This window comes from Dioszegia hungarica, assembly GCF_025882075.1.
Source record: "Dioszegia hungarica strain PDD-24b-2 chromosome Unknown MKK02contig_6, whole genome shotgun sequence".
NCBI lineage: Eukaryota > Fungi > Basidiomycota > Tremellomycetes > Tremellales > Bulleribasidiaceae > Dioszegia > Dioszegia hungarica.
The window spans coordinates 1,311,120-1,335,250 of NW_026515768.1; the positions used below are offsets into that span (position 1 = coordinate 1,311,120).

The 24,131-nt window shown below is 57.3% G+C and overlaps 9 protein-coding genes across 9 annotated transcripts; 4 read left to right on the forward strand and 5 right to left on the reverse strand.

The window, feature by feature from the left end:
* Nucleotides 1-69: 69 nt before the first annotated feature.
* MKK02DRAFT_23552 (kinase-like domain-containing protein) lies at nucleotides 70-3,307 on the reverse strand (the record flags this gene model as incomplete). The annotated part of the gene is made up of 12 exons (XM_053086745.1): nucleotides 70-258; nucleotides 318-562; nucleotides 618-707; nucleotides 762-1,689; nucleotides 1,737-2,021; nucleotides 2,074-2,397; nucleotides 2,452-2,538; nucleotides 2,590-2,716; nucleotides 2,763-2,906; nucleotides 2,955-3,056; nucleotides 3,090-3,176; nucleotides 3,225-3,307. The coding sequence occupies 12 exons, from the start codon at nucleotides 3,305-3,307 to the stop codon at nucleotides 70-72; spliced, it is 2,691 nt and encodes an 896-aa protein (XP_052948068.1).
* Nucleotides 3,308-3,555: 248 nt separating this feature from the next.
* On the forward strand, nucleotides 3,556-6,628 carry MKK02DRAFT_23030 (putative nucleolar protein; the record flags this gene model as incomplete). The annotated part of the gene is made up of 7 exons (XM_053086662.1): nucleotides 3,556-3,747; nucleotides 3,797-3,877; nucleotides 3,922-4,371; nucleotides 4,416-5,303; nucleotides 5,348-5,746; nucleotides 5,792-6,178; nucleotides 6,224-6,628. 7 exons carry the CDS (start codon nucleotides 3,556-3,558, stop codon nucleotides 6,626-6,628), a joined length of 2,802 nt encoding a protein of 933 aa, XP_052948069.1.
* A 487-nt stretch (nucleotides 6,629-7,115) lies between these two features.
* Nucleotides 7,116-9,066, reverse strand: MKK02DRAFT_23003 (kinase-like domain-containing protein; the record flags this gene model as incomplete). Its single annotated transcript, XM_053086657.1, has 10 exons — nucleotides 7,116-7,548; nucleotides 7,596-7,732; nucleotides 7,792-7,935; nucleotides 7,984-8,125; nucleotides 8,174-8,368; nucleotides 8,423-8,528; nucleotides 8,580-8,676; nucleotides 8,723-8,845; nucleotides 8,896-8,973; nucleotides 9,040-9,066. The coding sequence occupies 10 exons, from the start codon at nucleotides 9,064-9,066 to the stop codon at nucleotides 7,116-7,118; spliced, it is 1,482 nt and encodes a 493-aa protein (XP_052948070.1).
* Nucleotides 9,067-10,278: 1,212 nt separating this feature from the next.
* On the forward strand, nucleotides 10,279-12,368 carry MKK02DRAFT_31751 (uncharacterized protein; the record flags this gene model as incomplete). The annotated part of the gene is made up of 5 exons (XM_053088369.1): nucleotides 10,279-11,081; nucleotides 11,214-11,395; nucleotides 11,493-12,013; nucleotides 12,049-12,193; nucleotides 12,220-12,368. The coding sequence occupies 5 exons, from the start codon at nucleotides 10,279-10,281 to the stop codon at nucleotides 12,366-12,368; spliced, it is 1,800 nt and encodes a 599-aa protein (XP_052948071.1).
* Nucleotides 12,369-12,978: 610 nt separating this feature from the next.
* On the forward strand, nucleotides 12,979-14,967 carry MKK02DRAFT_31752 (uncharacterized protein; the record flags this gene model as incomplete). The annotated part of the gene is made up of 3 exons (XM_053088370.1): nucleotides 12,979-13,062; nucleotides 13,122-13,635; nucleotides 13,832-14,967. The coding sequence occupies 3 exons, from the start codon at nucleotides 12,979-12,981 to the stop codon at nucleotides 14,965-14,967; spliced, it is 1,734 nt and encodes a 577-aa protein (XP_052948072.1).
* Nucleotides 14,968-15,168: 201 nt separating this feature from the next.
* On the reverse strand, nucleotides 15,169-16,538 carry MKK02DRAFT_36109 (putative histidinol-phosphate transaminase; the record flags this gene model as incomplete). The annotated part of the gene is made up of 3 exons (XM_053089350.1): nucleotides 15,169-15,610; nucleotides 15,660-15,919; nucleotides 15,966-16,538. The coding sequence occupies 3 exons, from the start codon at nucleotides 16,536-16,538 to the stop codon at nucleotides 15,169-15,171; spliced, it is 1,275 nt and encodes a 424-aa protein (XP_052948073.1).
* A 357-nt stretch (nucleotides 16,539-16,895) lies between these two features.
* MKK02DRAFT_42685 (uncharacterized protein) lies at nucleotides 16,896-19,748 on the reverse strand (the record flags this gene model as incomplete). The annotated part of the gene is made up of 7 exons (XM_053092115.1): nucleotides 16,896-17,788; nucleotides 17,834-18,247; nucleotides 18,309-18,476; nucleotides 18,532-18,919; nucleotides 18,964-19,096; nucleotides 19,141-19,588; nucleotides 19,688-19,748. The coding sequence occupies 7 exons, from the start codon at nucleotides 19,746-19,748 to the stop codon at nucleotides 16,896-16,898; spliced, it is 2,505 nt and encodes an 834-aa protein (XP_052948074.1).
* A 705-nt stretch (nucleotides 19,749-20,453) lies between these two features.
* On the reverse strand, nucleotides 20,454-21,752 carry MKK02DRAFT_31755 (uncharacterized protein; the record flags this gene model as incomplete). Its single annotated transcript, XM_053088371.1, has 3 exons — nucleotides 20,454-20,867; nucleotides 20,919-21,191; nucleotides 21,240-21,752. 3 exons carry the CDS (start codon nucleotides 21,750-21,752, stop codon nucleotides 20,454-20,456), a joined length of 1,200 nt encoding a protein of 399 aa, XP_052948075.1.
* A 900-nt stretch (nucleotides 21,753-22,652) lies between these two features.
* On the forward strand, nucleotides 22,653-23,717 carry MKK02DRAFT_22654 (putative 20S proteasome beta-type subunit; the record flags this gene model as incomplete). The annotated part of the gene is made up of 4 exons (XM_053086603.1): nucleotides 22,653-22,721; nucleotides 22,913-23,219; nucleotides 23,362-23,451; nucleotides 23,533-23,717. 4 exons carry the CDS (start codon nucleotides 22,653-22,655, stop codon nucleotides 23,715-23,717), a joined length of 651 nt encoding a protein of 216 aa, XP_052948076.1.
* Nucleotides 23,718-24,131: the final 414 nt, after the last annotated feature.

Sequence of the window (24,131 nt, forward strand, 5' to 3'; positions counted from 1 at the left end):
CCATTGAGAGCTCGTGCTTGGGTGGGGTACGGCCGCGCCTGTCGTCTCGACGGTGCAGTTGGCCGCGTACTAATCTCGTAGATACTGAGCCCTACACGACGTCAGCTTGGCTTCTGTCTGGGACAAGGAGCAGACAACAGCTGACCAATCATGAATCCGATCGAACATGACCGTCAAATAGCTCGTATCGTTCAACAACGCCTCAAACTGCTTGATCGCCACCTCCTCGCTCACGTCCAGCATGAACTTTTCTTGGACCTGGTCGAGATCAGCTCTTGCCGATGCGCATTCCATCATCGGAGAATTGACGAGCTCACCTTCCATACAGCCTTATCGGGCTCGAGCTGAATATCCTGAATCCCAGCATCCACCATCAATGCCACCAGATTCAAGATGAGATTGGCGTTCTTCCGAAGACCGATGAAGGCCGTGTACGCCAAAGATTGGAATCTGGCGTAATGCGCGGACGTCGTGCCGCCCATCGCGTCGACCATCTCTTTGCAGACTTTGACGGGGGGCGGGTAGGGCTTGGGGTCGCGCCCGAGGATGTAGCCGTAGTCCACTGTGATGTCAGCTTGGCTGACCTTGCCTAGAAACTTCGGATCATACAAGCTTACCATGGAAGAAATGTCCGTCTGGCGCGAGCATCAGATTATCGAGATGTCGATCTCCGACGCCCAACACGTAGGTCAGGACAGAGTAGCCAGCTGTCGATGTCAGCTGCTATCCGCCCATTCATGGTGGCGCATTATGGAGCTCACCACAACTCCTCACAAACGTATCCATGACCCCCGCCTCGATCCCATAACTCCCCAACGCCCCATCATCCGCATGTTCCAACCTCAGATAATTCTGCAAACTCCCATGCTCCGCCATGATCGCCGCCAGACTCTTACTCGGCACAAACTGAATCATCCCTTCCTCCCTACTCGTCGCTAGGACACTGTACGGCAACAGCCTGAGGTCCAGATTCTCCCGCCGGAGAAGCCGGTCCATGAGCGAGAAGAGCTGGATGACGAGCTGGTCCTGTCGAAGATCATCGCCGTTTTTGAAGATGACGGGATAGTCTGGTGTGATCATTGCCGGAGCCTCGATATCGGGATCGTCGTCTAGGCGATTGGGGGACGTGTCGGCCGTTTCGAACCACAAGAGTAAAGGGAAGAGGTTGGATTTGAAGACGGATGACTTGTCGGAGGTGACGGATGTGACGGAGATCCGGGCATTGAGCGGTAGAGGGAGAGGGGAAGGAAGGGGCGATAGCCCATGTTTGCTGTCGCCGAGCCAGTGGCGCAACTTCTCGATCTTCTTCTGCCGCACATCCTTACTCGCCCTCACGTCCTTCGCTCGGGTAGACAAGATATCTACCAGCTCCGCCTGCCGCTTCAGGACCTGACGCTGGATGGTGCCTTCTGGGGTACTCTCCAGCTTCCGCATAAAGCCATCTGCGACCTTGGCGTACATTTTTGATATGGGCGAATTGTCGATGACCTCTATCATGAGATACCAGAACAGCGACGTGCCGAAGAGGGCATTGCCGGCCCCGCGGTCGATAAGGAAGTCGGCAAGACCGCTGTCTGCTTCAGCAGGTGTGGATACGCTTTGTCGTCTACGGCTCGAGCGGGAAGTTGCGGCCGCGGTAGTATCGAACCGGAGCGCTTGGACGAGCTGGAGGAGGTAGAGAAGTAGCTCCTGGGTTGTCAGCTTTGAGCCAATTGTCCAGAGGCATTATAGCTCACATCGTCCTCCGCCCTCTCCAATCGCTTCACCGCAAACGCTCTGACTCTCCGATCCTTGAAGCCCGGTCCGAGTAGCTCCAGTGCATCATCAATGCCCACCTCGCTGCCCCATAACGGTAACAGCTTCTCCACCGCCTGCTTTGCCTCGATGGGGTCCGACCATGTGACGCACTTGAGGAACTTGGTCAATGATCGAGGGGAGCGGAAGAGCGAAAAGCGGAACTTCCAGAGGAGATCCTTGTCCGCCGGCGAGAGTGGAGTGGTAGGTGGGAAGCGGAAGATCTCCTACGCGACGTCAGCGGAGTACCCTCTCAAGGGAATTCAAAGCCCGGCTTACATTCAGTCTATCCCGATCCGCAGGTCCCGGCTTCAGATCTCTGCCCGCATCGCCCAATCGCTGACTTCTGAGCAGCTTCCGATGCTTGATCTCGACCGGGTTTTCGCGCCACGCGTCTGGGTCGTATGTCCGCCAGAGGTATGGGTTGTTCGCGATCGAGTTCGGCTTGAGTACCGGTATGTTCTGTGGTTGGGGAGTCTGGGTGGGTAGAGTCGGAGCAGGCGGAAGGGGGATCTGAGACTCGGCTTCAGAGTAGATGACGGGGAAGTCAAACTTGGGGAGGTCGACGTATAGGTAGAGATGGGGTGATTTAGCGGTCTCAGCCTTCGATGTGTCAGCTGTGTGCCGCAGACGGCGAGAAGACGAGTCATAGCTCACCGCATGTAGAGCCGCGATCTGCCTGAAAGCGAGTCTGTCCAGCCAGTCTATCTTCGGAATATCACCCCTCTCATGATCTTTGACAAGCTACCGGGGTCAGCTTTGGTGGACGAAGCGCGTTGGGGCGGGAAAATTCACCTGCTCAAGACGGCCCATTTCGTCTTCCGCTTGATCTGTCGGCTCACTGGGCGTGGTTGTGTCAGGCTTCGGATCCGCCTCGACCCCGCGATGCATGAACAGCCGCTGTTGACCCCTTCGAAGCGTACTAGACCATGAGCTCTTCTGACCTGTCATGCGGATATGCGACTGACCGCTTCTCAGTGAAGAGCTTCATAGTAGTTCCTCCCACCGGTACCGCTCGTCCCGCTCCCTGTACATCCCATACCGTCAAGGTGATCTGGGAAGAAAGCAAGAGCGACGGATAAGTAATGGGGAGAATGATCATTTGATTCCAGCTATGTCGGCGTCAGCTTAGGTAGAGGACCAGACAGATCGCATCTCACGTATACTTGGACGAGAAACTCTTCCATGGCGTCCTAAAAGGAAGGGTATAGTCCTTTCCATCCGCCCAGAGCTGACAAGTCACGTAGAGGTCCGAGAGCTCACTGACATCAGCCCACACCCCAGTCGTGACTCACTCATCCTGGCCGCCCGTGTACTGGAGCTCTGGCTTCTCCAGGATCTCATTGTAGGATCGCTTTGGTATCTTGCCCTCTAGAGCGGTACTATCGGTGTCAGGGAACCTTGCTGGCGACTGAGAAGGAGGACCCTACATCTTGAGGGTCACATGGATGTCTTTGAGGTCTGCAAGTCGGGCAAACGAGTAATCCTTATCCCTCGATGGATCTGTTGCCATATCTGCGGCTGGGTTTTGCTATCTAAGCATGGTCTTGTAGAGCAGGAGAGGGTCACAGTCAACATGGCTCGATTGTGGCTCGAGCATGAGCGCGCCGCAGTAGCGGAGGAATGCTGGAGATCCCCTCAAACTCCACAAGATTGCGTAATAAACATGGAGTTCCTTCCTTGCCCGTGCAAAAGTTGCCGCCCAGCCAGAAGGTGTTCCTGCGACCACCTTTCGTTGCGCATACCACTAGCATCAGCAACATGCCGGCCTCACAACTATCGCAGCTCAAGGCTGCGCTATCAGGAGCTGGCCTAGACCGGAAATCCGTCAGCAAAAAGGACAAGAAGGCGTTCAAGAAGGGTGGCGCGAGGGAGACGGACCGGCAAAAGAAGTTTGACAAGCTGGATGATATCCGGAAGGGGTTGAACAAGTTTGACGAGCGGGAGACCAAGGTGAGCTGGCGAGTCCAGGATGATACGACATCATAGCTGACACAGGTAGACCAAGCACGATGTCGGCGGTCGTGTGCTCAAGGGCGTTGTCGGGAAGCCGAGTGCGAGCAAGCAGGCTGGATTGGAACAGGTCAGCTACTTTGCCTTGGGTATGGACTACAGCTAATCGTGTAGCGCAAGAAGAACCTCTTGCCCGAGCATCAGCTCCGAAACCACACCGGGACATTCAACGACCGTCGATTCGGTGAGAACAATCCGGGCCTTTCAGTCGACGAACGAATGCAAGAGCGATACACTCGCGAGCGGCAACGCGGGCAGGGCAAGAAGGGGATGTTCAATCTCGAAGACGATGAGGATACGGACCTCTTTGGCTTTGACGAGGGGACAGCTCTCGGAGGCTTGACCCATGGCGGCCGGAATGTCATGGACTTGCAGGGGGATGACTTTATGGCGCAAGGCCTGGGAGAGGACGAGGAGGACGATGGGGAGAGGGGGAACATCAATCGCAGGGTGGTAGACCGGACGCACTTTGGTGGATTTGAGGAGCAGGAGGGAGGGGAGGAGAGGAAGAAGAGCAAGCAGGAAGTCATGGCGGAGGTTATGGCCAAGAGCAAGGAGTACAAGGTGAGTCTGACGGGGATGTAAAGCTGCAAAGTGCTGACTTGTAGTTTGCTCGTCAGCAGCAGCAAGAGATCGACGCTGGGATGCGAGAAGCCCTCGACGCAGATATGAACGACCTACACGCACTTCTCGCTGAATCCGCCCCGACCAAATCTACCGTCTCTCTCCCATCGACCGCCGGCCCATCACGCATCCCGGATGTCTCCACTCATCCCAAAGGCGTCGACGGGGAATATGACCAGCTCGTCCGCGAGCTTGCCTTCGATACGCGTGCCAAGCCCAAGAACCGGACCAAGACGGAGGAAGAGCTGGCGGTGGAAGAGAAGGAGCGCTTGGAGGCGGCCGAGGCGAAGCGTCTGCGCCGGATGAGAGGGGAGGAGAGTGATGATGAGGATGAGGGGAGTCGGAAGAAGCGGAAAAAGGAGAAGAAGGGAGATGCGGATGATCTCGAGGATGATTTTGATGAGGATGATCTGCTGGGGCCGGGGTTGACGAGGGAGGGGATTGAGAATATGAAGGTGCCGAAAGTGACGGATGTGGATGAGAGCGATGAGGAGGAAGCGTCAGAAGAGGGAGATGAAGAGGAGGGAGATAGCGGTGAAGAGGAGGGCAGTGAGGATGAGGAGGAGGAAGACGACGAGGATGAGGACGACGAGAGCGAGGCGTCATCGATGGCAGATCTGGATGAGGAGGAAGGTCTGGAAGGGGAGGACGACGAGATGACGGGAGAGATCGTCAAGGGGAAGAAGCGATCGTCTTCCTCTGCCAAGGGCAAGTCGAAGGAGATCCCCTTCACTTTCCCCTGCCCGTCCACCATCGAGGAGTTCGAGGATATCCTGGAAGACCTGGACGATGAAGTCTACCCTACAGTCGTCCAGCGTATCCGAGCCTTGCATCACCCCAGTCTCGCCCAGGGGAACAAGGAAAAATTACAGGTGAGCTCCCAAAGCGCATTACCGGAACAAAGCTGACGAATCAGGAATTCCTAGGTGTCCTCATCGACCTGATCCTCCTGCTCGCCTCCCGCCCAACCCCCGCCTTCTCCCTCATCTCCTCCCTCCAACCCCACCTTATCGCCCTTGTCAAGCTCAACCCAATCACCGCCGCTTTCCACTTCACCGCCAAGCTCTCCCTGATGCAGAAGAACCTCACCCGCGGTCTCGCCCGGAATCCGAACGATCCGGCTGCCAAGACGTGGCCTGGTGCTGCCGAGCTAGTTCTCTTGCGGATCATAGGGAGCGTATGGTCCACGAGCGACTTTAGCCATCCCGTCGTCGTACCGGCGGTGTTGCTCATGGGGCAATATCTGAGTCAGGCGAGAATACGCAGCGTGTCGGATCTAGCGGCGGGATTGTTCTTGGTCTCCATTCTGGCTCAGGTAAGTACTTAGGTCGTGGTCCGGGTGGCGGAGCTGACGAGGTAGTACGAAGCCGAGTCAAAGCGGATCGTACCCGAAGCGCTCAACTTTATCGCCGCTTCCGTTCTCGCCCTCCTCCCTCGGCGCAAAGATGCCACCGCAGTCTCGACCTACCCGGAATTACAAGCACCATCCACCAATCTCTTCATCGTCTCCTCTCTCGCTTCATGCCCACAAGAGCCCGTCGACCTGGCTCAGTGCTTGTCAGCTTCAGCAGAGAGCACCGACGCAGAGATCGACCAGTGCAAGGTCGACCTCCTGGCCGCCGTGCTGCGTCTGACCGAGACGTACGCGATGATGTATACCAACATTGATGCGTTCATCGAGCTCTTCCGGCCAATCCAGGCCATACTGGAGTCCAGCCGGATAGCCAAGCTATCCTCAGCCGTCAAGGTATGTCTTCTCCCTCCACTTACAAGGAACATCGCTAACTCTTAGACCAAGCATCAGACCATCCTCTCCACCCTGACCCGTCAACTCCACTTCGCCTCCACCGCACGCCAGCCCCTCGCGCTCCAAGCCCACAAACCCCTCGCCATCCGCTCCCACACACCCAAGTTCGAATCCGATTTCGCGCCTGGAAAGCACTACGACCCGGACGTCGAGCGGAACGCCACGGCCAAGCTCAAGTCGCTCTACAAGAAGGAGAAGAAGGGTGCTATTCGGGAACTGCGCAAGGACAACCGGTTCCTCGCGGGTGTCAAGGCTGGGGAGGCGAGGGAGAAGGATGCGGGATACAGGGAGAGAATGCGCAAAGTGGAGGGAAGTATACAGGTGGAGAGGGCGGAAGAGAAGGAGATGGAAAGGGAGAAGAAGAGGGAGAAGAGGAGGGCGGGCAAGTAGGGTGTGCTATCAGGTTACGGTGCTGCTGTATTGCTATGTATCAGGACTTCTTGGCTGTCGTGTACGTACGCCTGGAACGGCCTTCCGTCAGTCAGCGTCTCGGTCGGCATGCTCGACTCCGGGCATTCGAACATTACCGCGTAGCATCCAAACATATAATGTATACACAAGAGGCAGGCAAATCGACTAAATATAGAGAGACAAATTATCCTTGTCCCGGCCCAAAAGATTATACAGGACTCGCGGTAGGAGGCGCAGCGCGCAAGGAGGAGAGGGGGATTATCGGCCAGTTTTGGCCATGCGGCTGGAAGACCGCGACGGCGCATAGTGACGGATCGCAAGAATCGGCTATATGTGATGTCGGATGGGGAGGGGAAGGGTCATTATGCGGCGGTACCAACGTCCTGTTTTGGCATTCTCGTTTTCTCCACTAGATGTGGGCCGCTGAGCATCAGCAATCATAAGGAAGCTCAAGTTACCACGCGACTCACGTTGACGAAACCCTCAACGGCGTTGGCTGCCTGATCTGCCTGCCTTCCGCGAGAGGCGCCAACTCCTCCCTATCCTTCTCCCTCACAGGCGTGCTGACCGCCGAGCCCGCTGAATTTACCCCGATTTCCGACTTGCGCCATCCGCCCCTACCGCCCATATTCGCCATACCCCCTCCGTCCAGGATTTGCGCCTCCACATCCAGACCTGTCCGGCTGACTACGCCCGTCCGGTCTGTTGGAGTTCCAGGTCGAGCAGGCGATGGCGCTTGGAGGCTGTCGAGCGCTTTGGTGTCAAGCTGGGGATATTGGGGGTTGGAGACGGCGGTGGAGCCGGTAGCGGCTGTGGCGGAAGAGGTGGTTTGCGGGTTGCCGGAGGTGGGGGTGTAGTATGACCGGCGCTGGGCTCGACTGAAGTCGAAGATCTTGAAACTGGGATATCAGCTTCCATCTAAATACGCGGAAAGGGTGATACTGACTGATCCTCCATCATCCGCATTTCTGGGCTCATCATCTCCACATCTTGCCCTTCTTTCCGCTTCCGAGCCTTCAACGGGTTCTCCTCGAGCAGAAGCTCTTCCAGCTCATGCGTGGCGTCAAAGTTTGCTCGTTTGGACTGATATCATCATCTCAAATTCTGGTCCGTTCACGAAAGGACTCTGTTGAGGAACTTACATCGGGCTCAAAAGGTGGCACGACCTCTTTGTTATGAAGCGCATTCCAATTGATCCCCTTGAACCACGGATGTGATTTGATATCCTCGAATCCGCCACCTCCTGGTCGGTACCCCAACCGCTTGTTTGGATCCCGCTCCAAAAACTGTACAGTCAGCTTGATGGCCAATCGAGCCTGGACCAACCAGCTTACCCCTCGGACCGCCTGCATACTCGAGCTCGAGCATCGCTCCGCCGCATCATCTGGCCAATTGAGCGGCTCGTGGAGGATCGAGTTGGTCAAAGCTGTATTTGTTCGGCCGCGGAATGGTCGTTTCCCGAAAAGCAATTCGTAGCTAACCTTGTCAGCTGTGCCACCCGCCAATTCGATCAGTCGAGCTTACGCCAATATGCCCAAGCTCCAAAAGTCCACCGGCGCCGAATATCCCCGCTTGGTCAATACCTCTGGCGCCATATATGCCATACTCCCCGCCACGCCCGTCAACAATCTTCTTTCTGAAAAGTGAACGGCGATGTTGAAGTCGGTGATGTGGGCGTGTCCTCTTTCGTCGAGGAGGATATTATCTGGCTTCAAATCGCTGCACTATCAGCTTCTGGTCTAAAGCTCCAAGTGGTCATACCGGCAAGCTCACCGGTGCACTATCCGTTTGGAATGCAGATAGTCGACAGCCATAGCTATTTCCGCAATGTAGAATCGGACAGTCTCCTCGTTCATCGCCCCTGCGCGGTCGAGGTGGACTGTTCAGTCAGCGTAGAACATGCCTCCGAGCGCGGGAGGGACAAGCTTACACCTCAGATCACCTCCCAACATTAGGTCCAGCACAAAGAAACAATTCTCATCGTCCTGGAACGCATACCGCATATTCACTACGAACGGGTGGTCGATCTGCACGTCAGCAACACCCTCCGTCTTGTACACGCGAGATACGCACCTCCTCTAGTAATCTCCGCTCCTGCACGATATTGGCCACAGCCTTCATCTTGACACATTTCGCCTTGTTGATGTATTTCAACGCGTACAGAGTCTTGGTGTGCTTGTGCTGGACGACTCGGACCTGCCATGTCAGCTTCCCGGCCGCATTGGCTGTCGGACCTAAGCGCTCACCTTTCCGAAGGCTCCTTTCCCGACACTTCGGAGCAGGTAGAAGTGGAACAAGTTGACTTCGCCCTCGAAGTCAATAGCCTGAGGCGTCAGCGAACTTCCTCGCGCTATCCGCGCGTCCGTCAAGTGGCGCGACTAAACACTCACCTCTGGCTTGCAACATGACGCTCCCATCTCGAACGCAAAATCTCAATGTAAACGCCCGGTCCAGATCGTCTGAATTTTCCAGCTAGACAGCTTGTAGGCGATATAAGGGATCCTCGGTGTGGAAGATGGTCTGGATCGTCGGATCGCTAAGTGCCGAAGGTGAAGGCAGAAAGTAGAGAGGAGAACAGATGCAGGATGCGGACCGAGCGTGTATCGAGGAAAGGTCCAAGCGGGATCTCCTGGAGTATTGGGTTTCGTTGTATCTTATCGTTCCGCGATATGACGACAGATGGCGGGGCAAAAGGGTCGTAAACCTGATCGACGTCAGGTATTACAGCTATGTGGTAGGTTCGGATGCTAAGCAATGTCTCGACAACGAGTCATGGTCCAGGGTCAAACGGGGCCTAATTCCACCGCGAGAACATGAAACCAGGCACAGATAGTGCTGAAGGCTCTCCTTGATCTGCCAAAGGGTCCGTCCTTTACTGGTCCCGGGAGTCCGACATGCCCTTTACCCACCCCGGCTGTCATACACAAGAAGACACTCACGAAAAAGGCCGGTGAGGGACGGCGGACACCTTCTGTGTGTTATCTCCGCGCGCTGAGTGCGGATGGTTGTGTTGATCCTCTTTTCGGGTCCGAGGGCTGTCGAATCGGGATCCTCGCGCTTCGAGCTCGATGGTGGCTGGGCTCAGGAGCGCCTTGTCTACAGCGTCGTGTATGGTAGTGTCACCGTCAAGCAGATATGTGTATAGTAAAATGCAAGGGTATATGAGTGTTGTTCTCTGTGGGCAAGCTTCTGTCGCATTCTGAACCGTGCCTGATGGACGGCGCTAAAAAGTGGAGAATTACGTACAGGGTCTCGACTGATCTCTCTTTTGCCTTTTGTTCCTTTTGCGGCCATATCCTGGTGATCGGTCGTCACGATAACAGGGCATCCTGCAGGCTGCAGCCACCACCGGCTATATGACGCGTATCGGCCTCGACCAGCAGAAGCTCCTACTCATATTGGTGAGCGCGGTGATGGCCTGGCCGATCGAGGCCCCGCTCCTGGTCTGCGAGTCCAGTCGAAGTCCCTTCCTTGCTTCGAAAGACAAAGGATGACCTGCTGGACTGTGCTCATGGACGGACGACCCGTGCGGTCACCATGCTACCAGCATCGTTTCTACCTCATGCGCTCTTGCGTTTCCCCTTCATTTTCTCATTACTGCACACAACAGGCAAGACCTATCCGTGCCAATGTCTGCTTGCCAACCTGCCGCTGACAGCCTCATTGACGACTCCGCGGTCCCTTCTCTCTGTCAGAATGCTGACCCTGACTTTGACTCATGGTTCCGCGACATGCTGCTCGGTCCGGAGAGCAGTGAGGTACCAGCGTCGAACTTCGCCAACGCAGAGCACCACCCCCATGCCCTGATCGATGTGACTGCAGACCACGAAGATCAGAGACTCGCCCTCGGCTCGACCCGCGGCATGGGCAGTAGCGTTGGCAGGATGCCCAGCAGTCGGAATGCGTTCCAAGAGGAAAGCGAATCGTCGGCGCGGGAGACCCGCCAAATCAGTACGACCAAGCGAAACAGCCGCACCGGAGACAGCTCATCCGCCAGATCAAAGCTGCGGCTCGCAGTCAATACAACGAGATATCGGCAAAGGCTGGCAGACAGGCTGAAAACGGCGGAGGTGACACACCCTGAGCTGCGCATGCGTCTGGCGAATGCTCTTGCCTTTCAGTCGTTGTGGGGCGCAACCATTGATGAAATGTCCGCTACCTTCCGGTCAACAGGCACCGTAGTCCTATCGAGGGCTATGCTTGGGTCTGCTTATCTGATCGGCCCACTCGCACCTGACATTCTACAATTGACCAGCTTGGGAAGAGGTGACCTGATGTCCCACCTTACGATCGACCCCAATCGCTTGGATCTGCGCGATTACATTCCATCTGAATCCTTCGATACCGATACGTCCTTCGGAGTGGCGAGAGGCAGACAGGTGCCTACAGACCACACCAAGCTCTTCGCAAATTCGCCGACGCCCTTGTCTCTGTTCTGCAATCCACTGCAATCCATCTGTCGATACGCTCCCGGCTCTCAGCCAATTCATACGAATCGCGGAACCGCTTGATAAGGGCGCCAGGTCACGCCTATCTTCGCATGCCCGAAAGCAACACGATGCAGCGAGAAGAGGGGGAACAACAGAGACTACCGGGCGAGAAACGCATACACTCTCGAGTGGCTCGAGGCCGACATTCACGGCCTGCAAGGGCGTCTGAACACAGAATTGCGAGGGGCAGAGAAGTGGATGACGGCGATGGGCGACGCACTAGATCCAGTATGGCGGGGCTCGCCTGCAACGTTCGGTTCTTGAGGCTACCTATACCCCTTTGCCGGATCTTGTGTCGCCGCATCAGGTGTGGATGACGGCAGACGGCTCAGCGCGAACGCTGCTGATCAAAGCCACTCACAGCTCAATGGAGTATCAAGGTGACCCTGCCGACTCCCGAGGCGATGATCTTGGCATAGGCGCGTTGGATCTCTGCCTGTCGGCCTCTTACAACCCGGCGGAAGACGCGATGATGTACACGGATCGTGGCAGCCCTTCTCCCGAGCATGTCACGGCAGTCGGGTCTGCAAACGGGTTTGGCTTCCCTTCCCCCTCGATTCACAACAATTCACTACACATCAGCCATCCTCCACACGAAGATGTCGACTCAGTCAGAGAGGGAACCCGCCCCGACGGAGCCCAAGTCACCGGGCCTCGCCGCCGTCGCAAGGCCCTCCAGACCACGAATAACACAAGCACTACCGGCAAAAGTCCTCGGCGAAGAAGGGGTGGTCATCACCTCGAGCATGAGCCTATAGCTGGTGACTCAGACCAAACGCTGCGAATCAAACGACATCGCCAAGCGCAAGAGAGGTACAGAGTGAAGCAGCGGGCCGCCTCCCTGCATCGCGCTGGGCTGAAGCGCAGAGCCGGAGTGTGCCTCTTGAATCAGAGCGAGATACGTTGCAGGCCGAGAATATACGGCTGAAGAGCTTGCTGTCGGAGTATGAGGCACGATCCGGTTTGGGTCTCGCCTCAGAGCTAGCCGGTTCGGAGGAGACCAGCGGACTGGAGGCGGTTGATGCAGAGTTGCCATGGGGGCAAGGTGGATTGAGTGATTACGATACATACATGATGTAGCTACTACTAGTATGGACCTCACGGCGCTACAACGTTTCGCTCGAACTGCAGAACGCCTTCGGCCGAGCGCACCATTACCTGCAGATGTCCGCAAGCGACATGAAGAGGCAAGACTGGGGGAGAACAACAGAAAACATCCAGCGAGATAGAAATACACTCTCGAGTATCTCGAGGCCGACATCCAAGGACCTGCGAGGGCGTCTGCACACTGACGTCCACTGACATGCGAGGAGCGGAGGAATCGGAGTACCGCGACGGGTGGCGCCTTGGCCAGGATCCCGTGTGGCGGGGCTCATCGGCGACTTTTAGTTCACTCGAGGCCACAATGGGTAGGTACCAGCTGTCCCTTTGATGCGCCGCTGGTGAGTCGAGCGTAGCTTGGCGGGTAGCACTGCCCTAATGCAATAATTGCTGCGGGGTATGAATTATGCAACGACGTACGCGGGGCGGCGCGAGAAAATAGGAAGACCCTCCCTGCGACACCATCCTGGGCCGATGAGCGGATGGTACCCCTGGCTGCTACACGTACGAGGTGCAATGCGGTGCGGCGATAGTGCTTGCTACACGTGAGAGCCCTGATGCTGTGCAGCAAAGGATGATTGTTGAGTAGCTTTTTCCAGCTCCGTGCAGCTAGCTCATAGGACAGGGTATTGTGAGGTCGCAATCCTCTCATTTGACTCGTCTTCCCCAGCTCTACCCATCCCATCTTCCAGCTCGCCATCACTGCCGTCACTGCCACAGCAACATACTTCCCCCGTGATGTCTGCTAATGCCTCCCGATTCGAACTTGGCCCATTGGACCTCTGGGACGGTGGCCTTCAAGGCCTATTTGACCCACTGTCAGTCAACATTACAGACTCAAAGCCCACTGAATCCGTGTCGTCATTCGATGCCCGCGCAAGTTCTCCCAACCCCGAGAGACTTACCCGGCTACCCAGGTCACCGAGTCCATCAATGGTCCGAACACCAACCAATCGCTCGCGATCCTCCCTCAATGGGCCACAACGAGCTCGTGGAATCCGACGCGGTCTCAAGAGGCAACGGTTCCACTCCCAGAGACCACTTCTGCGACCACGCCTGCGGCTCGTCCTCGCCGTAGAAGGCCATCTCGGCGCGTCATCAAAGCCTGTGCTGACTCAAACGACGAAGAAGACCCAAAAGCGAGGGAGAGGCGGGAGGCGAACGCGGAGTCACAGCGCGGGACCCGTCGACGGGCCAGAGACAGATTGGCCAACGCACTGCAAAGAGCATTAGTCGCTGAGAGCCGGGTCGCAGAGCTAGAGAGGACGTGTACGCAGCTGCAGACCCGGGTGCAGAGATACGCGGCGATGCTCAGGGCGAATGATCTGCGTGCAGACCCCCGCGATCTTGAGGAAGGCATCGGAGAGGGAACTTTGACGAGTGGTACCGGTGGAGGTTGGTGATGTGGACTTGCACCCCGAGATTGTGTAGGCATGTATTGTTGTGAAGGAGGACGCAAAGAAGTCGAGCCACTTGGAAGCACTCCCTAAGGCGGTCAGACCAGATACTTGTTCTGTGAGTATGGCGACGCGCAGTCAACGATATCAGGCTTGTATCCGCCAGCAGCCGGGATTATAGTATGACCCAGTAGCGCAGGGCTTTGGAGTCCTGCTACATGAGGTCAAACATAGTTTTGCCACCCGGTGGCGAAAGCAGCCCGCACAATTGCTCTGTCAACCGCGCACCGGACAACAAAGGTGCTTCAAGGTAAGGCACGGAAAGCGTGGGTCAGCCTGTCAAAGGAGGAATCGACCTCCGCACCAGTGCGCCAGTCACTGGTACATTGTCATCAGCCAGGCCCGCTGTTTGCGCCTGCGTGTTTCTCTCTTCTCCCTTCGTTTACCCAATTCGCATTCACTCCCGTCAGAAATGGCCACTCTGGAGGAGCAACTTCTCGCACTGCTACCTGGACACGACACAATTGAAGCAGTCTTCGGATCGAACACTCAGCAGGATGATGGCAACGAGAGAGCTGGTGATGAGCCAGACAGTGTCCATCCATCCGACCTCCCATTCGATTGGTTTGCTGGCATCGATGCTCTCAACGCGGCCAACACTCTCGCATCTCGGACCACGGCATCTGGGAGTGGATCAACAGAGATGCATGGCACTGTCAACGAAGGGAACGAGAGACAGGAAGCCCGGTCAGGTGGCGGGAAGAGTACCCCTCGTCGGAGCGGAGGAGTCAGGAGAGGCACTTGCGGATCGTGCGGTGCTTCCAGGCAGGTCAGCAAGCCGCTCTCAGAACACCCTTCCGCCAAGAGGGCGCGACTCTGGCGCGCGGGGGTCAGGCTGAGGAAGCTCAGAGGTGATGAAACGACACAGACCGAGACAGAGATGCCAACGGCATCGGAGCGAGAGGCAGAACTGTTCAGCTTGTGGCAAGCTGCGGCGGAGCACGCCGAGTCACTCAGCCTGCAGCTGCAACTTCTCAAAGAACACAACGCTACGATGATGGGTAAGCTGTCCGCGCTCGAGAAGCAAATCGATCGGCAAGGAACCGGATTCGGTTCGACATCGAGGCAAGAGAGACCGCTGGCGACCCCGGTGTCAGTGGAGCGTGACGGGAGTGACGGTACATACGTATCGATGGATGGTCTGTCATTGGAGGACACTGGCATGACCACCGGGGCCTGGGGAGCAGGATCCGAGAGCTTGTCGAGGCGCCGGGTTACGCCTGCTCTCATTCTCCAAAGCGGAGGTCATTGTGTCGACAGTCCATGGTGAGAGGAGACCACAAGGCGATGTTGCTGTCATGTCTTCAGTCCAGTCAGGCACGTAGTGCAGATGGTATGAGTAGTGTCGATAGGTCAGTCAAGTCCAATCAGCATGTAAATATCGAACCCCCTCTTTACCAAGTACCCCGCGGCTCGACGGGCCCAGCAAAAAATCCCATCTATATCCCTGCCTCCCAGCCACCTTGTGTACCTAAGCCAACAGATCCTTCAACTGCTTGATGACCTCCTCACACTCCGTCCTCGTCCCGACCGTGATCCTCAAACACCCCTCACACCCAATCTCCCCTCCTCTATACCTCACCACCACACCCCTCGTCTCCGCCATTGTCTTGTACACCTGCACCGCCCGATTATTGCAGACTTTGCCCTTTGGCCCATCAAGAACCTGAACGAGCACAAAGTTGGCATCGTTCCCGCCGAGGATGTCGCCGATGGACGGGATGGTAGGCAGTGTTTCGAGGAGGTAGTCCCGGTTCGCGTTGAGGGTGGAGACGGCCTCGGCCATGACTGCCATTCCGGCGTCAGAGACGGCCGAGGCGGCGATAGAGGCGGTGGGGACGGAGATGTTGTAGGGAGCTTTGGTGTTGGTGAGGATTTGGATGAGGGGTGGTGGTGCGAGGAGGTAGCCGAGGCTGAGAGTCAGCCTGTGTTGCTGAAGACAGTGCCAGCACTTGGACTTACCGGATAGCCGCCAGCCCAAAGCTCTTACTCAATGTCTGAGTAACGCAGACATTCGCATACTCATTGATGAGCTGCGCAGCCGAGCTGTTACTTGGCGCAAAGTCGATATACGCCTCGTCGACGAGGACGACTCCCTTGAATTTGGGGTTCTCGAGGACGCGCCGAATAGCAGGGAGGGGGATGACGGTGCCGGTAGGGTTTCCAGGGGAGCAGATGAAGACGATCTTGAGGTCAGGATTGGCAGTGAATGCTTCGTCCATCTGTCTGTCAGCCACAACCCCCTTCTGCTAGAGGTAAGGGACATACCGCATCCTCATCGAGCTGGAACTTTCCTCCCTCCGCAATAAGCGGCACCTCCAACACCCCCACATCATTCACATTCGCAGTGACCTTGTACATCCCGTACGTCGGGGGAGTAGTCAATACCCTATCCTTGCCCGGGACGCAGAGGACTCGGAAGAGCATATCGATAACCTCGTCCGATCCCACACCGAGAAACACCCAGTTCTCATCGGGCACGCCACGGAGGTGGGCTATGCGCCGCTTGAGCTCGTCGTGGGTAGGGGAGGGGTACCGGTTGAGGTCTGTGCCGGGCGGGAGGAGGGAGAGGGTTTCCAAGGCGATGTCCTCAGCGCTGGCGCTGGCGCCGCTAGTACCGTTGGAATCGGAGTGACCATTGACCTTGACTTTTTTGGCCGATGCGGATGGGAGGGCGGGACCGATAGCGTTCTCATTGGCGTCGAGGAGGACGCCAGCAGAGTAGTCATCTCGTGCGCAACGGTATGGCTGGAGAGCGAGGATATTGGGCCGGATGAGCGGTTCGAGGGAGAAGTGGGCTGGGGTGGACGGGCCGGGCGCTTTGAGGCCGAGGATGGGCATGGTGACGGGTTTTTGGGGTGAAAATGTGGCAGATAAATAGTCAGGCGGTCTAGACGTATTCCCACGGCCAGGTAGTAATCTTATAGTGAGGTGAAGTAGAGAGATGGACTCGATTAACGAGATCGCGAGAGGTATAATCGAGTCAGATTCTTATCGCAAATCCGGATAAATCGACTCGGCGTTGGCCAGCTTGGCTGGACTTCCGAAGTCCGCTGGCGCTGAAGACTCCTGCAAACGACCCTGCTGACTCGCAGAGGAGCTGAAGTCCCAGACGCACAGCGGCTTAGTGTCCTCTTCATACAAGTCTACTTGATGCATACCCAGATCTCCGCCCCCGATTCTCCCTACACCTCTTCTTCATGATCTACCCATACCCGCGAAATAGCCCCCTCCTCCTCCTCCGCCTTGACTCCCTCCAGCATCCGGCCCGAAGCTCTGTCTCAACCCACTAGGCTGCATCCCTGGCCGGGCATACTGCCCCACCCCTACTCCGCCAGTAGGCGACGGCGATCCCGGCCCCATTGCCCCGGGTCCGAGTCCAGGGGAAGCCATCATCACTGGCTGTCCCTGTGGTCCCTGCTGGCCCGGGCCCACTCCGGGCGATCCACGAGAATAGATCGTGTTCCCCGTCCCGCCCGCGCCACCGGCGCCGCCGAGCAGACCCGGCTGATATGGCGTATGCACGTATGTCTGCCGAGGCGGCGCCGGCTGGGGCAGAACGTGGTGCCGATATTCTGTAGATTGGCCGAGGAGCTGCGAGGTGGGAATGATGCCTGTCCGGGGTATAGATTGTGGTGTAAGCCCGCCAGGGAGGATAGTCGCGGAGGGCATGGGCGAGCCGGCGTAGCCGTAGCTCTGCCGCTGCGAGGCGGCGGAGGCAGAGGAGGATTGGCGGGGTTGGTAGGCCTTGGCTTGGGCCGGCTGAGAAGCAGGCGTATATCCACTCCCAGCGCCGTTACTCGACCGGGTGGGCGTCCCCGCGAGTTGCTGTGCGACACTCGGCCCGTTAGACATGGAAGGTACAGGGGGAAGAGAGGCGCTGGGCATCGCGGACGGCCGGGGTCGGATGGTAGCATTGTCGTGGATGGCCTTGGGGCGACGCGGGTCGAGCGTGCCGCGGATGGTAGGTGCGGGAGTATGGATGAGGCGTTTACTGACCCGGTGGGCGAAGCCGGGCTCGAGATTGGGGATGAGGGCGGACGGTGGTATAGTGGCCGATAGCGATGCCAGGGAGTTGAGAAGTTCCTCCGCTAAATGAATCAGCAAGATGTAGGGTTCGTGACCAAGGTACTCACCAACTACCTGCTCCCGTTCTCCAACCTCCTTCTCCCCTTTACGCACTCTGGCCTCTTGCCACCCAACCAGCTCATTCAGCCAGTCCGCATTATCCCGGAGCACATCGTCTACCCCTCTACCACTCTTCGTCCCCTCCTCACCAGCTTCTGGCCCAACATCCTCCATGCCAACGTCCCCATGCTCGACAGTCGTCGCCCCCTCCCCTTTGGCCTCCAGACTGCCCCAGTATCCCTTCGTCTCTCCCCCTTCCTGTACCTGCAGCCCACTCGGCCCGCTCCAGCTCTTATACCGCTCCCGCTGATGCATCGCCTCGAGGGTCGTCCAGTATCCTACACCCCCTGCGGCATAGTTTGAGTCGAACGAAGGGCCGAACGTTGGTGTCCAAGGTAGGTGCGATACGCGCGGGATGGCAACTACGGAGTCAGCTTTGCTCTCTACTGTGCATGTGCACGGAATGTTTGACAAGGAGCTTACCTGGTCGGTGAAAGCTCCCAAACCCGCCTTTCCGCCTCGCCAACATCTCCTTCCATCTCTGCGCCTTCAGGCTCGCCTTCTGCACAATCGATTCGCCGAGCGTCGGCGCACTCGCTAGACCCGTCGTGGACCCAGCGAACGAAGTGATCGAGACAGCATTGGCGTATCCTGAATATCAGCACCCTCTTTCCTATTCCTACCTGTCGGGCGGAAGAGAACATACCAAACTTCCCCCCATCAGCCGCAAAGCGCTCTAATACACCCTCCCCCCCTCCATTCTTAACCTTTATTCTCTCCGCCTCCCTCCAATCCGCTATACCCGTCCACCAATCGCCGCCCCCTCGGCGGCCATCCGTACCCCCTGGTGCCGGCGCACGCATAATCAACGCCCATTTTTCCAGTAGACCCTGGCCTGCATTTGGACCGCGTGCGGTAGTGGGTTCGATGGAGAGTATGATGTCGCGCAGAGAAGCGCAGAACGCGTAAATGGCGTGATGTGGCTGATGAGGCGGTAAAGGGGGTATGGTGGCGTGTATGTGGGAGAGTGGGGGGAAGGGGACAGGGTAGGCGCAGGGCTGGAGGAGGTGGGTGGAGAAGACGTGTAGCAGTTCCTGAGTGGGTCAGCCGGGGTCCACGGAGAGATGGGTAAACTTACCACTAGCCGTTCCCACGACAAATCTTCCTGATTGAGGACATGCGCCAGCGTATTCTCGTCCTTCCGATCAAAAGTCGGCGGTAATGGCAATGTCAGCAGCGTGTTGAGTGGTCTCGGCAGATCAACAGCCATTCTGCGCAGGTCAGCTACCTTCAATATCAGACTGCAGGAACTTACTGAGCCAGAACGATAGCCAAAGCGTCCCGCACATCCTTATCCAAAGCACGGACAACGCTCTCCTGGACAACCACCGGATCGTCCTTCACCCCTTCTTCAGCATCTTTGCTCTTCTCCGGCAGACTAGTCTCCCCATTGGCGGCCTCGCCTCCACCGCCATTGTGCTGTCCCTCTACAACCGCAGCATCCCCATTTGCACCAGCCGCCGTCGCGCCCGCAGTCTCCGACTTCTTCTTGAACTTGAGATTGACCCTCGGCCGCTTCGCACCCTGCTCCGCGTCGTCCTTCGCGGGCGACACGTTGAGCTTGACGCGCGGTGTCCCATTGACGCCGTTGATGGGTACTTCGGCGGAAGCGGGAAGGGTCACTTTGAGGGAGATACCGCGGGGTGTGGCGTCGGGGTGAGAGGTGGATGGTTGGCGTTTACGTTTAGGCGCGGCGGGAGCATCTGAGTGTGGTCAGTTGCGGCTCATTGGAGGAGAAGGACGGATGGAGGGGTCTGATGCAGCGAGGAAAGGTGGATAAAGAGAAGCGCGAGGAGACGTACCGGTATCTACCGCTGGATCTGGAACGGCCGCAGCCGCTGAACCCCTCGTTTCGCGCGCCATACCGAGTGGAGGTCTGAGATGGACGACGCGAAATCAGGCGCCTCGTATGAGGAACGCAAGAATACTTTGTCTTTGTCTTTGTTGATGATAACGCGACCGACCGAGCCAGTGTTGATTTGATGCACGTCTGAAGTCTTCCTGGATTCTTTGGGCGCGGTCTTTCCGCGAGCCGGACTACGGTAGGTCCGCTTGTCGACGGTGTGGCGGAGCCGTGCCTTGTGGTGTGGGGATGAACGAGGATAAAGGCAAGAATGGTGGATGTCGTTATGGCCAGGCGCGTCGAGAGTTTGTTCACCAAGTCGTGTCTGGGTGAGATTTTTGCGGCTCTCTTTGGGCTTTCGGCGCTTTCGACGCAGCGTTATGGCTGAAGGCTACGCGGATTACAGCTAGAAGTCTGTAGTACGGCTAGGCCAGGCTGAGTGGTGCATGTAGCTGCGCATGGGTTTGGCTGCAAGGAAAGGGTCCTGCGAGTGAAGGAAGGGGGAGCCGCGGCGTGCCTGGCGGAACCTAATCAGCCACGTGGCGTGCATTCCTCTTGGCAGCAGCTGAGGCCGTTCATGGTGGTGTTGGAAGTGGAAGTGATCGGTGGTATCAAGCTTGAAATGGAAGGCATGACCACCTAAAGACAACTACAAGCAGGTGTCCGAGGACTTACAACCCCACATGCATGTATGACCTCCCAATCCCCCAAGAACCCAATCTAAGCTATTCCATAGGGTTCGTCCTCCCCGCCTGTCCATCCCCATCCTCCCCATGCCCCCCATCCAAATCATCTCCCCACGCACATAACGCATGCCACCACTTCTCCTTCGGTTCCGCCTGATACCCATTCGCTAGCATGATACCCGCCCCAGCACCGGCACCCGCTCCAGCGACAGCTGCGCCCCCTCGCCAGCCTGGACCACTATAGCTGAATCCTTGTTCGGATGCGGTGGATGCTTGGCGCGCGTGCTGAGGGTGAGAGGGAGAAGGAGGGTCGGCGAATGGTGATTTGGAGGATGTGGGTGAGAGGGGTGGCATGGCGCGCGATTGGGCGTCATAGGGGGTCGTGTAGGGGTGGAGGTGGGCGGAAGCGTCTGAGTGGGTCGATATGCGCGAGTGCGTGTGATTCAGGGGTAGCTACGAAGTCAGAAACGTCTTGAGTATTATAGATAATGGAGAAGGACATACCTCTCCGGCATCGTCAATACGTTCTAGCTCCCGCCCGCCCCCACCGCTCCGAGGCCACAGACCTTCCATGAGGCCCATGATACTCCCCCGCTTGGATCCCACACTACTCCCGCTACTCAGCCCAGAAAGCGGTCTCCTACCGAACGAAGTGGAAGATGAGAATCCGCCGCTCTCGTTTGGATCTGGGGTACCAGTGGGTGAGGGCGATATTTGGCGGGAAAGGCGAGAAGCGCGCCGGCGGGCCATATCCCTCGCTGCCATCCTAGCGAGGTTCTACCGATCAGCGCGAGACCCAAGTCATACCATTTGGCCAAGACTTACCTCTTGGATCTTGCGCTCCTCCTCCTCCTCTTCATTCGTAGGCGGATACACCGCATTCCCGTAGACCTCCTCCGCTCTCCCCTGTTCTTCATCCCATACTCGATTTCTCCCCTGACCTCCCCCTTCGGCCCTCATCTTCCCTTTCCGCTCCCTCTCCCTCTCTCTGTCTTTATAATCCCCTACGTCGCCTTCATCCACCTGCTCCTGTTCCTGCTCTCGCGCCCTGCCCTTTCCCTTGGAGCCTGGATTCGCATTCGGCGTACCTGCCGACAAGGTCTCTTCCGATCCACCGTGGTGCTGCGTGTAGTCGTGGCGCTCGGTGGAGGCATATCCCGTAGGGGTGGTAGTGTACGAGTCGGACGAGGCCGCGGAGGATGTAGAGGACATGCGGGACATGCCTGGAGCGGCGGGCATGACGCGGGAGAGAACAGGAGTGGGAGAGTAGGGTCGGTCCACTAGTGGAGCGTAGGTCTGGGTACCGGCCCCGGTCTGGATAGCGGGGAGGGCGGGCATTTTGTGCCTATGCGCGGGTCCGGGGGCTTGGCGAGCAGGGAAGGCGGGGTAGAGGTAAGGTATGAAGGAGAGGAATGTTATGCGCCGAGCTGGAGCGGTGTCGGTCTAGCGAGAGATGAGAGGCTTGGAGGAGGGATGTTTCCGATATGTGCGACCGAGAGATGAGACGAGATGGACGGGATGCTGATGTTGATCGCAAACGATAGGGTCGAAGCGAGGCGGGTAATAAGGGGTTGGGCTCCGCACGTTTACAATTGAGCGGGCGCCTCTTTGGCGACGAGCGACGTCTAGCTAAGGCTTCGCCTCTAACGCTGGGGAGGTAACCCTTCGGTGGAGCTGTAGGGTGCTGGGTATGATAGCTAGCTATAGCTATACACAGGTAAGGTAACAATGTCTCGCATCGACCGGGCAACATGCCTTTGCTTGCTTGGTTTCGTCGTCATTCACCCTATTTCGATTAGGAATACACCTTAATTCCTTAGCGGGATCAGATCTTCCTATTGAAATGGTGTCGTTACGTCAGCTCTTTGGACGTGGTCGAGGCGCTTGCGCGAGCGACACCTTGTCCACCGATTCTATATACGCATTCCTCATATACTCTCAACACTTCCTTCAGCGCTCAGACCTCTCGCCTGCCCTTCATCGAGACCAGACCGACCTCTAGATCAACGCTCTCGAAAACCAGACCGGTCGAATCAACTCCCGCGCTTCACGCTCGTCTATATCAACCTCCAGCCCCCACCTCTCGCCCAAGATGATGGAGAATCTCCAGGTCGATATCATGCACTTGAAGCATGGTGAGGTGAACCTCGGAGTGAGTCAAGAGCCCAGCTGGCATATGCCCTGCCGTATCCATTGGACAAGTCTGAGGATCGAAGCTGACCCAACCAGACCTCAATCATGGCTGTTCAGTTCGACGGAGGGGTCGTCATTGGTGCTGACACGAGAACGACTACCGGTGCTTATATCGTGAGTGCTCTAATCCCTCGCTACAATGTCTCTCATACGCCGTGTATGGTCTTTTCAGTGGTGAATGGCTTCAGCTGGCCTAGGATCCACTGGCGCTTCGACATCCCTCCTTTGGGCGAGCCGTCACCCACCCTACCCGTCTCTCCAATCCCTTAGCCAACTCCTCATCTAAATCACAAGCTAACCCCCAGGCCAACCGAGTAACCGACAAGCTCACACACATCCACGACCGCATCTACTGCTGCCGCTCCGGGTCCGCGGCCGATACCCAAGCCGTCGCGGATATCGTGCACCAGCACGCCCAGGTCTATACGGCGATCTACGGGCACGCACCGCCTGTCGCGACCGTGGCGGCGTTGTTCGAGAAGATGTGCTATGAGAATAAGGATCAGTTGAGCGCGGGGATCATTGTGGGCGGGTGGGACCCAGAGGTCGGCGGGAGCGTTTACAATATCCCATTGGGAGGGGGGATCTTTAGGCAGCCGTGGGCTATTGGAGGTGAGTAGGGCGTGGAATACGGGCAGAGGGATCTGACAGACGGGGCGGAGGAGAGGAGATCTACGTGATGAAAGGCAGGAGATAGGAGATGAAGGGGGATCCTTGTCATCAGGCTACTCGGGGACTATTTGCTGATATACAGGCTCCGGATCAACATATGTCTACGGTTACTGCGACGCAACCTACCAAGAAGGATGGAACGAGGAACAGACCCTGCAATTCGTCAAGAACAGTACGTCCCCTATCCCCTCGTCTTCGCGTCTTCCATCCTTTCCCGCCTTCTACCCAGGTCAAACCATCCGCTGACTACCAGCCCTCGCATTAGCCATGTCACGAGACGGCTCCTCAGGCGGCTGTATCCGGATGTGCGTCATCACGAAGGACAAGGTCGAGCGGCATTTCATCCCTGGGAACGAGCTTCCGCGATTCTGGGAAGGCAAGGAGGTGACGGGTGTGGAGGCTGTGGGGTTGAATGCGGCAGATATGGTTATCGCATAGGTGAAATAAGCGGCAGAAGTGTATGCATAGTGATGATAGACTATCTAAGGTGTCTTCAGGTCCCCAGACTATGCGTTCACGAGCTACAAGTTACCCAGAAGTCCACCTCCACGTCCAATGGCGACTGGCATACCTCGACCAAAATTACCCAAAGAAGCATTCCGGAGGCGCCACTGCGGACCACCACAGGCTGAGCCCCGCTTCTCATAACCGCACATCACCTCCGCACCTTCATCTGATACTGAGCTAAATCTGTCATTATGCCACCTACCGCATTCTGGGACGTCGAACCGAGACCGCAAGAGACCGTCTTACGGTCGGACAGCTCGACTTCGGCTCGCGCAGGTCTCGTTCAAGACCAGGCTGGAGGGACCGGAACGACGCCACCTGGCCCACCTACAGCTGGGCAGGATG